At 41.9% G+C, this 14754-nt stretch overlaps 1 protein-coding gene and 1 long non-coding RNA gene across 2 annotated transcripts in view; one reads left to right on the top strand and one right to left on the bottom strand.

Annotated features, from left to right (window-relative positions):
• Nucleotides 1-5983: 5983 nt before the first annotated feature.
• LOC124418049 overlaps nt 5984-14754 on the bottom strand; it is a 52993-nt gene continuing 44222 nt past the window's right edge. The window contains exon 3 of the long non-coding RNA XR_006939563.1: nt 5984-7333. This is a non-coding gene — a long non-coding RNA (uncharacterized LOC124418049). The remainder of the gene's footprint in view (nt 7334-14754) is intronic.
• PLAU (plasminogen activator, urokinase) lies at nt 6181-14339 on the top strand. Its single transcript, NM_205443.3, has 11 exons — nt 6181-6214; nt 7703-7808; nt 8639-8693; nt 8867-8971; nt 9479-9644; nt 10029-10117; nt 10210-10399; nt 11005-11159; nt 11834-11974; nt 12137-12285; nt 13150-14339. Exons 2-11 carry the CDS (start codon nt 7749-7751, stop codon nt 13342-13344), a joined length of 1305 nt encoding a protein of 434 aa, NP_990774.3. The 5' UTR covers nt 6181-6214; nt 7703-7748; the 3' UTR covers nt 13345-14339.

Genomic DNA, 14754 nt, shown 5'->3' with positions numbered 1-14754 from the left:
ATATGCATTTCTCCCCTCCAGGAGGCCAAACTGTTAAGGGTTGGCAGTGTTGTACCCTACTGAGAACAGAAACAATTGTCTCTTATCCAAGTCACCTGTTAAGGTTTTAGTGCTGCTTGAGAGAACAGCTTGTAACATCACAGTTCCTTCACAGTAGACAGGAACATGTCTATAGTAGGTATTTATTTTCCTTCATTAGCAAGAATGCCTAAGACAGAAAAGGAAGGAGTGTAATCCCAGCTGAGCTTCCCAGGCAAGCCTCTTGCTGAGATGAGCAGTGCCAAGTTTCTCACCTGGGCTGTATTACACAAAATTTGCTTTCTTGCCAGTTTTTAGCAAGCTCTCTCCAGAATCCTGCCAGCTGGCTTGCTCTCAGTTTGTTGGTTTTCCTCTGGAATGTGAATCTGATTGACACACTTCATAAACAATAGTCCAAGCCATCTGTTTCTGTAATTTCCAATGTTAGAATTTAATGTGTTATCTTAGATCAGTATATGGGAGGCAGACGTAGCATTCTTTTAAAAATATATATCCTTTTTCAAAACATAAAATGTCCACTGAAAGCACAGCTTAATCTCTAACATATGCTGTATTTGCTTTCCACCTTCTAGGTGGAGACTCAAAAGCTTCTCTTTTGGGTTTTCCCAGTGCTACCAGCTAACTAGCAACTAAAGGCTGGCCTAGACTTGAATGCAAACAATGTTAAGCTATTAGGATCTGGATCAAACAACAGCAGTTCGGCCTAATTTTTGCTTTTGATATTAGCTGTCTCTACTGAGCAATTTTAACAAATCTCAGAGTTCGGCAATTTCTGTGACCTGTGGATTTTTACTACTGCTGGGCGAGATGCAACATACGCTAAGCCTAGTTTAAAAGCAGGTGCACTTAAAGCTGATGAAGTCATCAGACAGGAGCACTCCTGTTCAAAAACAAAACACCGGTATGGCACAGGTCATTGAAGCAGCAGAACACCGCATACCACAAAGACTATTCATCGAACAGTTGCTTTCTACTACTCCCGTGAGTGAGAGGACTCAGTGGCAGGGGATTTCACAGGTGCTCCATCTCTATTTGTTACTTCATAGTCAAACTGTAGCACAGTCATTCCCTTGGGGAAGTGCAGCAGCAGTATCCAATGAAACCATGCTTGAGGAAGGCTTTATTGCTTTAAAGCCTCAACCACATTCTCTCCTAGTGTAACAAAACAGCTGAGCTAACAGCAGCTGGTTTCCTATGACTGAAGCAACTTTCTAAGTTTTGATTATACAGGCTCAGTTCGGAGATAAGGCTGGCTACTCCTGCTGCAAGCAGAGCAATAAGGAACACACGCATCCGCAGGGAGCCCAGCACCCTTCAACTGATAAGCACTGCTACATCTACCCACACAGATAACAATGATAAAGAATATGGTAGGCATCAAGGAAAAGGAACAAAATTATAAACAAAGAAACCTGAGTAGCTGAACTATACCTAAAGGAAGTGAGATCACCATTTGCCTCCCAACCACAAACAACTGACAAGTAATCAAGAGTCATTTAAAGTACAAGAATTTTTATGAATCACATTTGACATTAAAATCAGCTAATGTGGAAATTCCTGGGACTCATACAAGCTCTAATGTAAGAAAATAAGATTAAAGAAAGAACTACTTCTTGTAGTTTTGTATTTTGTCTTTAAAACTGTTATCATTTCTTTACATCTTACTGATAGTATAACACCTGAAATCTATTGGTTTATTCAATCAAATCTTATTATCTCAAGAGTTAGCAGTAAACTGGCTGTAAAAATGAACTTGGCTAATAAAATATTTTGTTGGAAAAGTGTCCAGTATTTGGAAACTGAAGCTAGAATATTGAAAACAACTTTGTATGAGAAAATATCCCTTAAGCTCATAAAATATTTTACCACTGCTTTGAAATTCTTTCTACCATAATCCAAATATTTACTGTAACCCAGTACTGTTTAACACTGAAGCACCATTCTTATATACATGGGACAGACGTAAAGATTGCTGTATTCTTTATATCCCCATACACATAGCAGGATGCAGGTTACCTGCTTTCAAACAAACCCATGACCGTTATGGAGATGACAAATCACGTCAAAAGGATTTAGGTGTTGTACTGGCTTATGCATACTTAAACACAAATACTGAATGGGAGGTTTAACTCTGCTCTTTTACGTGAGGTGACAGAGGTTCAGGTACACGTAAGTGCTCATGTGCAAATTTACACCTCTTCATTCCTGATGTACCATGAGCAGAGAGGACACGCAAAGGATTTTTTTCACAGGAAGCCGCGTTGTCAAGACAGAAAATCAGTTGACACAGGACTGTGTTACTTGTACGTGAAACAAACCAGAATGTACTCCTCACAAGTAATAGACTGAAGATAACAGAAGATCACAGAGTCCTGATGCTCAAAGTACCTTGAATGGTGGTTCACTTCCCCTGCACTGAGTCCCATTACCTTTAGCAGGAGCTCAGAGGATGTTCTGTTCCCAGTGCCAAGTGCTCAGGATTAGGGCAGATATCCGAGTATTGGCTGTAATTCTAAGGTACACGAAAATTCCAATGAGACCAAAGAGTGTCTGTACCTGAGAACATCAGTGTGGAGTATCAGGGTACCACAATGAGGGATTCTTTTCCTCATAGAATACTAATTCTATGGCCTTTATTTTTACTAACATTTAAATGGTTATTTCAACTATACAAATTCTGTCCCTGTGTAGTTTACTGATGGACTACCAGAAGGTGCATGGTGGACAGTATTTTGCCCTAGTTTTAGTATTTTATCACCAGCTGTGAAAAAGAACACTGGAACTAATAACACCTCTAGCCCAGCGATGACCACAGAACAATGCAAACCTCATAATCTCTTTCAGTTCACCACCATAAGATAAGAAAATCTGTATTTCATTAGAAGGGTCAGTGTCCTCATCTAGTTGGAATGAAATGTTATCTTTTTGATATTTGCTAGGTCAGGCTGGCAGACTAGACTGAAACATTCAAGTTATTGCAACTACAAATTAAAAGAATCAGCAAGATTTTTATCAGTAACTGAATTGCAGGAAAACAAGAATTGTCTGACTGCGCTCCTAATCATACTAGCTCTTCAGGGTTGGGTTTGACTGTTCGATTCAACTGCATTTGAACTCTATTGGAAAGAGGTACTATATGATCCCAAGGGGTTTACACTTGGATGAAATGAGCAGCTCATAATCAGCATTTATATGTATTTTCTTTGCTAAAAGCTATAATCCACATACAGACAAAACAAAACAAAAACTTATTATTAACAACTCTGAGCATGGAAGTGAGAGAACAACTTCAGATTTTGTGAACAGTATTTTTTTGATCAGATGCTATACCCCTATACCGGAGAGTAAATTGCTCTCTGCAAGACCAAACCCGCCACACCTTGTAGCACCTTTCTTTTCTCCAGATGCCTTTCCCTACCATCTTGCCCACACCTCTCCAGAATTCACATAATAGACCAAAATGTTGAAACCCTAGACGTGAGAAAGGAGAAGGAATTAAACTGTAAAAGGTAGAAGCGGCTGGCAAAGTAAAGACTTCCAACAGAGCTCTTCTAACCTCTTGAGACATGTAATAATGAAAAAATCCTGCCCCTGAAGCTATCACAAAATCTCTGTGTAGGAGAACTAGTTCTGTTTCACCTCTGCTACTATTTGGGTAGATCTATTTCCCATCTGTGCAGGCAGGTCCAGCTACAAGACCTTGACATGAAGGCTTGCCAGAACTGCCAAACTACAGATTTCCCAAGGCCTCTGCCAGAAGGCAGGGCATTTACAAGCTCAAGAGTTTATTTCAGTTGCAGCCTCACCTCAGATCTTACTGTAGCAGCCATCAGCCAGTTAGCTCTGGGAAGTCAAGCACTGCAAATTATCTCAGCCATTTCTGCTTCCCTAACAGTCATTTAACTGCAGCCTCATTTGCTCTGAGGTTGCCTCCAGTACCAAAGCAAACTCACCTACAGCTTGCTTGGACCTCTCTCTGCTGAACAGTATTTTGAGTTCGCAATGGTTTGCTTATCAGTTATTCACCCCCCTAGGTGCTAATATCCAAGGCAAAGGGATCAACACCAAAGAGGTAATACAAACCTGGCAGACTGTTTGCGATCAGTATCTTACCCACAGGATTGAAACAAAGTGACACCACAGACCAGGCCACTTGTCAGTAAGGATTAAGTAACACAGTATTTCAGTAAAACCTACGTGCCAAACAGTAGAAAAAGGGAATTCTGACTCTTGTCAAATCTTGTGCCAGATTGAAAACAGACGTTTTTTGGCTCTTCAGCCTCTGAAACAAGAATGAATCTTCATGTTTTAGGGGAAAGAAGAGAACAGGTGACACCTACACTGCTTGGTCAGAAGTTCAGGGAGAAGGTCATTACTGACTTATACAGTACTCCTCAGGGAACAAGTATGAATGAGGAAATCCTGATGCTCTAGCGTTGACTCTTTTTCCAGAAAGTTTGAGGAAACTGCCAAGGCCTGGCATCTCTTCCCTGGAAGGGTGGAGGAGGAAGGAGAGGAGCTGTCCAGACCCAGAAGAGCCCCTTCTCCCCCTGGAAGCTTCTTCCTTCCCCTCTCCCTCTGCTGAATCAAGCTATGACCCATTCTTTACTTACTTTGTAAGGCTAATGTATTAAAATTCATTCAGAGAGTAAAAGTTCCAGACTGCTTTTAGAATCTGGATTATTTTTCACTGAATTTAATCCCTAGAATAAGTTTACATCATAGACAGTCCTCTAGATTGAAGAAAGAGCAACAGGGACCCTACCTTAATGTTCTCTTCCCTATTTCTTAGGGGATCCATTTGCTCTTAATATTCAGACATCACATAGAGATAAGAAAAAAAAATCACTCTCCTGAAATGCAGGAAGATTTCTTCCTTACCTATGTCCATTTCTGGGCTTCCAATCTTGATCCATTTCTCTTGACTCAATTACTGTTATCCAGTGAGCGTGAATTCAATACACTTTCTGTGGAGAAGTCTGTTCCAACATAAGCCTGAGGAGCTGAAATACAACAAAAAAGAATAGAGCAGATAAGCACACAGTTCCTCAGTAGGGGTGCTTTTACAACAAAGACTCAACACAAAGAGAAGATGCAGAGGGAAGAAGAAAACTCAGCCATTCTCTTATCAATGAAGTTAGATGTCAAACACAGATGGGTGGTCTCCTTAAGCTCTAAATAGCCCAGTTATGAAAAATGTTCCTCCCAAATGAAATTCATGTCAGCCCCTGCTCTGAAGCAGCACCTGAAGAAACTGCCTTTCATCAGCTACCCAACCGCAGGAAACCTGCCTCAGCTTAGTCACCCCAATACCTGAGGCTGAACACTACCACTATGCCTGCAAATACCACGCGTGGGTTTTGTTATTCACTGCACTGCTGCAGTATCACTGCCCAGTGTGAGAAATCGCACTTGAATGGGAGTAGAGGAGACTCCTCAGGGCCTGCAGTATGAGACAGGATGTCGCCATCCCCATTCACGAAATGGCCGCACTTCAAACACCTTTGAAAGGCAGAAACTATCACAGCAAAGACACAGCACCTCTTGGGGGAGCACAGAACCTCAGGCTATGGGCGCTGCAGCTCAGTGCTCACCGAGCAATACCAATAGACCTGAGGAGCCCCTCATGCCCAAAGCTTCAGCACAGGTGTGTTCTGCCCTCACCCACACCTAAGAGGAGTTAATCCTCTTAACCATGAAGGCATTTGGGCTTCATTCTTCACGGACGGCGCCACAGATCTGAAATTTAAATACGCCACGCTTGTTTGCGCCTCTCAGCACGCTCCAACACAAGCCATTCTTTTCATAGCTGCCTCTCACGTTTCTCTTTTGTTTTAACACACTTCATCGCACATCGCTGGCCGCCCCACGGAGGCGAAGAGGAGCCCCGCGCCCCCTTCAGGCTGCTCGCGCTCCCTCGCCCCGAAAGCAGCAGCGGCCCCAGCTCCCCGAGTGACACTGCCGACCTCGCTGCGCACAGAGTCAACGGCGAGGCGCCTGCGGCCCCGGGGGGGCGGCCCGAGGGGTGCGGTGCGGCCCTGCCCGGGGGCGGCGCTGCGGAACGCCCCGGGGGCGGGCGGGCAGCGGCTGAGGAACCGCCCCGGCCGGGCCTTTATAGCGCTCGTCCCGCACCGCTGCTGCAGCTGCACCGTGCTTGGCTCAGCCGCTCCAGGTGGTAAGTACTGCGTCCGCGGACAGCGTTGTGGCAGGTTTTAGCGATCGCTCTTGAAATCAGAGACGTGAAAATGCAGATAGCGTGCCGCGTCGGTAACGGCAGAGCTCTGCTCTGCACGCTGCCGTCCGGCAGCGGGATTCGGGCAGAAATCGGTAATGCTGCTGCTGGATGCTGTGGGGTGGGCCTGAGAACATAATCACGGTAACGGAGAGCATGTTACTTGCATACCTGCCCGAGGGATTAAAAAACGCTGCTTTAACGTGAATAATGCTCAAGAGAATGTACATCTGCTGCAGTCCCAGCCGTGTCTGAGAAGTGCGTCTGAGCACCAGGGCACGGTCTGCTTCCCTGCCTTAGGAAGCCTGCCTCTAAGCAAAGGCTGCTGCTGCATTAGCAGTTTGCTTTGGGCCATGTCTGCATTTTCTTGAAATAAGCCTGCTGTTCCTCTGGCATACCTGGGTCTGCACCACACTATGGTCTTAAAGTCTGGGCACTGTATCTCTTCATCATTAAACCTAAGAGATACATTCCCATTGCCTGTAAGCATGCAGTTTGTGAGACCGATCTAGAATTGGTCTGATGTCAGAACCTGTGAAAGCACAGAGCAGCACTTCAGCACCTGCTCTGCAGTGCAATGCTCATTAGTGTCATACAAGCTCCGTTCCTATGGCTTCTTGTAAATTTTCTCATTTCTCAGAACTGAAGATGCTTTTCTCTTTCAGAAATAATAATAATAAACCGGTATTTACTCCCATGACTTGTACTGCAAATTCCTATATTTGTTTTTCAACCAAATTAGTACTTGGTAGCTCTTTCCCCCATGCCCCTTTCACAGGCTGATTTGTAATGCTCACTCTTGAGCTGATCGCTTTGTGTGCTTGACTGCAGGAGGCAGCTGCATGCACGAAATCAGGACAGAAGAGGTTTAAGCCTCTCTTATACCAAGCATGCAGTAACCGCAGGACCAGACTTACAGGACTTTGCAGCGCTCAGCAAGGTGCCTGGGCTTACGCAAGGGTTCAGCAGCAGCAAGAGCCAGTCAGCAGCTCGGGAGGCACTGAAAGCTGAGTGTTCCTTCCCACGCTTCAGTGTGCATGTTCAGACCATTTAGAAGTCTTGCTGCAAGGCAGTAATAATCAGTTAAACAAGCACAAAGAGCTGGAATGCAGCTAAATAAATCTGCTGCTTTCTGACTGCTAGTCCACACTGCAGTAACCCAGAGTATGGATTTCTCCAGCTTCCCTGTCTCTGCTTCATGTGAACTCTGCAAAAATCTGGCTGCACTTCTAAATGCACAAAAAAGCTTCAAGTGATAAAATCATAACCTCTAAGTTAATTTATGGAAATAATGTGCAGACATTCCACAGTTAAGTCAGTCCTTAATTCTTCTGCCCATTGTATTGCTACTCAAATCAGGTAAGACAACAAGAACAAGAAAGCTGATGCTGCAGGCTACAGCATGTCAATGAATTCCTCTTTTATTTTCAGAATCAAAAGAAAACTAAGGCCAGGAGCAAAGTGAGAACTTACCAACATGAAGTTAATCATCTTTCTCACAGTAACTCTCTGCACACTTGTCACAGGACTTGATTCTGTAAGTTTTGAAATAAATGAGGGGGTTTTTACTAAGATCCACTTCCGTTTTTTAATTATACTTCTGCTTTGGACAGGGTGCTGACTTGGATTCTTCTTTCTGCTGCCTTTGCATTTACATCTGCTGCACATATACCTCCAGAAAATGCATATTTGAACCCTTTGTTTTTTCTCTGATTCTGTTCCATCTTGAGATGCCTTCTAGAGTTAAAATAGTGAGGGCATCATGCAGTAGCCAAGAAATCTAGCATTTACCTTTTCATAAAGCAACTCAGACCTGGACACAAAGTACCAAGAACTCAGTGGTGTTTTATGTAGGAGGATATTGGACCTCCAATACATTTGTCTTCCCCTACTTGAATGCAAAGCTGAAAAAGGAGACACAGACCTGACTTTGAATGTTTTGCTGTCATGACAAGCATGAAGCACCAAGGTCACCAATGACAGGCAGCTAGCGCATATTCCATCTTTGCTGGACTGCTCAGTACATAATAGGTGGGGAGGGAGAAGTTGTCTTTTTTTTCCACCTCTAAGAGCTGCCCAGATCCTCACAGCAGAAATAACTGCAATGCTGACCTGGTGCAGTGGGACCAGGTTGGTAGAGTTCTACAGAGGGTTTTCTGGTGTGATGCATTCATCTGCTTTGTTCAGAGTTCCACTGTAGTCACATGTAGACTCAATAGAGCAAGTTCAGCTGGTAACTACATGCGAAAACTTTAAACTGTTGGAGAAGCATGCAGTAGAAAACAGAGCACAGTCCTGTAATGGGTAATAGAAACATGTCAGAGGAACTGTCTCCTTCAATATTTTTTTTCCTTTTTGTCTGCTTAGGTTTACATCAGGCAGTACTACAAGTTATCACATAAACACAGACCCCAACATAGAGGTAAGCATCTGTCTGTTCTACTTAAACCTAAAAAGAGCTTGTTTGCCTGCAATTACATCTTTATCAAAGAGAGAAGGCTTTCAATAATATGCAGCTAAAACTTAGTTTGCAACTGCATTTCACTTGACCGCTCAAGTGTTTTACCTCTTACTAATCATGTCTTTTATTTGCAGAATGCCAGTGTCTGAATGGCGGAACCTGCATTACCTATCGCTTCTTCAGCCAAATTAAGCGTTGCCTGTGCCCAGAAGGATATGGTGGACTTCACTGTGAAATAGGTAGAGTATCCATCTTCCTTAATACTAACTAAATGAATTGGAAAAGTAAGCAAATCATGAATAAGGATTCTCAAGTGAAAGTGCTACCTATAAACACAATTTAATATCCTTCAGCAATTTTTTAATAAACAAGGTGAGGAGAAACAGACAAATAATGGAGCAAAATTGGGATCTCTAGTTTTCTTGTCCCTGCTTCCTCACAGGTGTTCTTTCATTCCTCATTAATGTTGTAGCTTGTATTAATCAACTTGTTTAGGAGTGTCCAGAAGCAAAATAATTATATTGTGAAGAAATTGCTGGAAAAAGCAATATGCGTGGATTAAAGCATAGGTTATTTCATGCATAAAATTCAGAGAACAAGTTGAGTAAGAACATATAATCAGTTCAGATTGTGTCATCTTTGAGTAATGTATGCATGCTTTATCTCTACAATGATCCATACAGATTACTTCTGTCTCAGAACAATTATAAACAAAACACGCTGCTAATGAATGTTTGTCTTCTCAGACACTAACAGCATATGCTACAGTGGGAATGGGGAGGACTACAGAGGAATGGCAGAAGATCCAGGTTGTCTGTATTGGGACCATCCTTCAGTAATCAGGTGGGGTGATTACCATGCTGATTTGAAGAATGCTCTGCAACTTGGACTGGGCAAACATAACTACTGCAGGTGAGATGATACATTCTTCCTGTGATGACATTACCAAAGGAACTTTGAGTGATAGTATATGAGTGATGGCAGAATATTTCAGAGATCAATTTGAATTTAAAAATATTTTGAATGGGACTCTCTGAAGCGCCTAGAGTTCTCACTGCTTACTGAAGCTGCTGGGAATTTTGCAGAGGCACCATATCACATTAATAACTCTAAAGGGAAGGCTCAGCTATGACAAAACAAGCAGCCAGTTCTGTGTTCAAACAATTAATTGCTTTCTCCAGTGTATCTTACAAGAAAAGCACCTTTTGGCTTTTCCAGGACAGTTAGAATTCTAAAGATACTATCTTTTTGTTTTAGTACTGGGTTTATAAAAAGAACACTCCCTTTATCTTCCAGAAACCCAAATGGAAGGAGCAGGCCCTGGTGCTACACCAAGAGAAGATACTCCATTCAAGAAACGCCCTGCAGCACCATAGAGAAGTGTGGTAAGTAACACTGGTTTCAAGACAACGGATTTCTAACACAAAGTTGATGCTTGCCAGCCATGTGAACATCTGAACAAAATTTTCTTTCATAGAGCGTACATGTGGCCAAAGAAGCTTCAGCAAGTACTTCAAGATTGTTGGTGGAAGCCAGGCTGAGGTTGAGACTCAGCCTTGGATAGCTGGCATCTTCCAAAACATAATGGGCACTGACCAGTTTCTGTGTGGTGGCAGCCTCATTGACCCCTGCTGGGTGCTTACAGCAGCACACTGTTTCTATAATCCGTAAGTGTACTGTTCTGAACTTCTGCATCCTTCCTCTCTGCAACTTACTTCAATAGATTGCTATATTTTCCCCTCACTGCTGAATGAGCAAACCTTCAAATCTGCCATAGTTATGACACTCTCTCTTAACTAGAGCAAGAGGAGCAGCCATGAACCTAAAGCCTTTGGAAGTCCACACATAGCAAAATACAAACATCTTCGTGGATTATGCAGCTGAAACAATTTTAGCTTAAAGTGGAACCAAGATTTCCACTTGAACTTAGATGTTCCTAAAACCTAAAAATTGTCTTGATGTACATTCAGTACTTTTTTTTTTTCCCCTGTGGAAAGCAGATCCCGCTTGCATTCTGCTAGGAAGTCTCACTGCTGATGCCAGACATGAGCAGCATCTAGCCAGGTGTGCCTCTCACAGTGCCCCAACATCTAGCTTATTCACTTCAAGTGGTGAAACAGCAGACCTTCCTGTAGCACAGTCTATCAACTTTCTTATTGCTTTTTCTTGTCTGCATTTAAGTAAACATGAAACCAAACTGGAACTCGATTTTAAGTTGTTAAACTTACTCTCAGAAGCAGTAGCCTTCATGAATCTTTTTTTTCTTTAACAGGACAAAAAAGCAACCAAACAAGTCAGTCTACAAAGTCTTCCTTGGGAAGTCCATACTGAATACTAATGATGAACACGAACAGGTGTTCATGGTGGATGAAATCATTTCTCATCCTGACTTTACAGATCACACAGGAGGCAATGATAATGACATTGGTAAGCATCATTTTAACATGAGCCTTTAAAACACTAAGGATAGCTGAGAACTGTGTGATTATGGGGTACGTCAAGTAAAAGAAGTAGAACTAAAGCAGAGATGAACAGAACAGAAGTCAGGTAATTCTGAGATCTAGGTCTGTGGTGAGCAAGGTCATTCCACATGTGTCTGTCTAGCTTATAGCACATCACAGATGCAAAATTCCATGCATCACTTAGCACATAGTAAAATACTGTAGACTGAGACACAGTGCACGCACAGTAGGTTACACTAAGTGGCAAGGGAATGCCGTATGAGCTAGCACATTAGCTAAAGGTTTTCCTGAAATAAGTTGTGCTTCCTGAAGTCTCTGCCCCTTTTACAAACCTTTCCCTAAACAAATAAATTCAGATAGGTTTTCATAACTTGCACAGAACACACTTGTCACCCTTGCACTTGACAGTAAGCCCTTGCCTATGACCTTCTGAATTCTGTTACTCAGTGCTGCAAAATGAATTGTTGTCATTAAATAATGATTCTTCTAATTCCAAAAGCAATGAGAAGAACCATATATAATGAGAACAAAATGTAAATACTCCCATTAACTGTACCGGATAATCCAATTTTCAGAGAACTTTAAGGGAACTTGCTTTACCTGTTTGAGTAATCTTCTGTTTTCTGTTGTTTTTATTAGCTTTAATAAGAATAAGAACAGCTTCTGGACAGTGTGCAGTAGAATCCAACTACGTCAGAACAGTCTGCTTGCCAGAGAAGAACCTTAACCTGTACGACAATACCTGGTGCGAAATAGCTGGCTATGGAAAACAGAACTCTTGTAAGTGGATGACTTCTTTCCAAACTGCTACTTAAACCCAATGGAAACTGGTTGGCTTTTTTTATACAGTGATCTCCAAAAGACCCAAAATCTCACTGCTACTACTGTATGTACCTCATATTCAACTCCTAGAGATGACCTTTTTTTTCTTTCTTTTCCTAGATGATATTTACTATGCTCAAAGACTAATGTCGGCCACTGTAAACTTAATATCACAGGACGATTGCAAAAATAAATACTATGACAGTACCAGAGTTACTGACAACATGGTCTGTGCTGGAGACCCACTATGGGAAACAGATGCATGCAAGGTAAAGTTTTTTCTAATGTTGTTCCTCTAAATGATTTCAAATCAAGTATACTGAATGGATCAACTGTAGCATAGCAGCATCTTGTAATTCTGCTACTCAGGAGAGTCTTTGAGTAGAGGGAATCCACTATAGCTAGTAGACTCTTAGGGTCGCTGAAGACAGGGAAGCAGATAAGGACAGTGTTTGGTGTTAACCTCTTCAGGTCAGCCTTTCAAGGAACAGCAGCTGCAATGCCTTAATCACTGCTGCTCCTGGAGATGTTACAATTTGTTCTGGCAGTGGCTAGCAGATAAACACAGAGGAATACAGTAGCTATGCCAATCTGAACTACACTTGCTTGCTCTTAACAACTATTTTGCAGAGCATCAAGAGACAGATAAGACAGATAACAGGCAGTCACTGAGCCCTTACACAAATTCCTCAAAACTGGATTTGCTTCCCTGCACCCTCACTGGGGAGCCTGACCGATATGCCACTAGAAAAAAAACAACACAGGAGTTACCCTTAAGTGTACAAGTATCTTGTGGGCAGGGAGACAATTATGTCATGCAGAATAGGGCATGTTTGCTTTGACCTTGTACAACTAGCTTAACAGCTGTGATTATGAGCTTTGGGTGTTGTGTCCAAAGTAACTTTCCACCTGAGCAAGCTAGGGGGAATATACAACTCTCGAGCTTATGGACTGCGCTGTAGTTGATACAGATGCTGACCATTCTTTTTCATTTATGCAGTACTCTCAAAAAAATCAGGACTTTAGCTTGTATATACAGTTTGTTTCAGTTCAGAAAAACAGTAACCACAGGCTCCCTGTTATCAAAGTTCATCTACAGAAAAAATCCTAATACATTCTTTTTCCATTGCCAGGGAGATTCTGGCGGCCCCATGGTCTGTGAGCACAATGGCAGGATGACGCTTTATGGGATTGTCAGCTGGGGAGATGGCTGTGCAAAGAAAAACAAGCCTGGAGTTTACACTAGGGTTACTCGCTACCTTAACTGGATTGACTCTAATATGAATGCAGTTTTCACCAAAAGTCGCTCTTTCCGTGAACCAAAGTGACCACTTGTGTACTTCTGGACTTGAATGACAATAAGACTGCAGTGATGCCAGGGCACCAAAGCCCTGAATGTCAGAGTTCTTGCTTTTAACTGATCATGTAGTTTGCCACTACAGTGTTTCTGATGCAGAATTTGATACTATCTCACTACTCTTAATTACTGAAAACCACTCAATGGGAATCTAAAATATTTAACATTTAAATGAGTATTCCCATGCACAATACTGTACATATCAAGTTAACTGTCCACTTAATTTACAAACTGGCATTTGTTCTGGAAGTGTTGGTGAAGTTTTAAGTTATGTAACTTGTGCATTTTGTATACAGCATCTCTAACATCTTTCCCCATCACTCCAAACAACACAGAATGACAGAAACGTAACCTGTGAAGACCAGTACTGGGAATGTGAATAGGCTTTGCCTCAGTGTGCAAGGAACTGCATCAGCATTGATTATTATTAATGTGTGAAGAAGGACCGAAGTCCACTCTGACTGAAGCAGCACTTGGTATACAGGACTCATTCCTGTAGAACCAAACAGTACTAAAATCTTAGTGATGGCAACTGCAGCTGTGTTAGCATAAAAAATACTATAAAAACGGTATTCCACCGAAGAACTACGGTGAAGAGGGAAAACAAGTAATGTGACTGCACTTCCAGGTCCCATCCAAAGGAGCCTGGGTTCTCTTAGAAGTCTGATGGTACCACTTTTCTCCATTACCTACGCAACCTGGAGAAGAGCTAAGGATTCAACATGCACTGAGTGTTATAGATGTTGGAAGTCAGAACAAAAGTTAGAACTTCATTACCATTCACCTGATATGATATGGACACTTTTGCCCCTCAAGACTTCTGCTGATTTTATTTTTAAACTTGTTTTTTTAATAGATGAAATTATTTGCATGAGGGCTGGAACCTCTTTTTTATTTAATTTTTACTATGTTTAACTTATTATTTGTATTATACGTGTAAAACTATCAATAAAACTATTATTCTTATGTAGCTGTTCCTTTTTTTTTTGGAAAGGGAAAATTGTGTTTTGAAGTTCTAATGTCAATCACTGTTTCCTTTGGTAAAATGGAGATGTCTGAACTTCCTTTCACGCATCTTTAATTAATTACTATCTTCAGCTCTGGCATATGGTACTAAAGTGATTATGTTCAGTAGCCAGTGATACAGCACACAAATAACCAAAATCTGTACAATACACACTGCAGGGTTTTGTTTAGACTAGATGCTCCCAAGTAATACAGCACATTTGGTTTGAATTCCTAAAGCAAACTATGTTGTTTTGGTTTCACCTTAAAGAAAAGCAGAAAATCACAGAGCATACTAACTGTGTTGAGTTCCCAACCACTTGAAGGAGGGAGGTGGGTAGTCAGGAACTTCATTTCAAAAGTGCATTCCCTATCT

This window comes from Gallus gallus, chromosome 6 (genome assembly GCF_016699485.2).
Source record: "Gallus gallus isolate bGalGal1 chromosome 6, bGalGal1.mat.broiler.GRCg7b, whole genome shotgun sequence".
Taxonomy (NCBI): Eukaryota; Metazoa; Chordata; class Aves; order Galliformes; family Phasianidae; genus Gallus; species Gallus gallus.
This window is presented reverse-complemented; position numbering and strand designations above follow the sequence as displayed.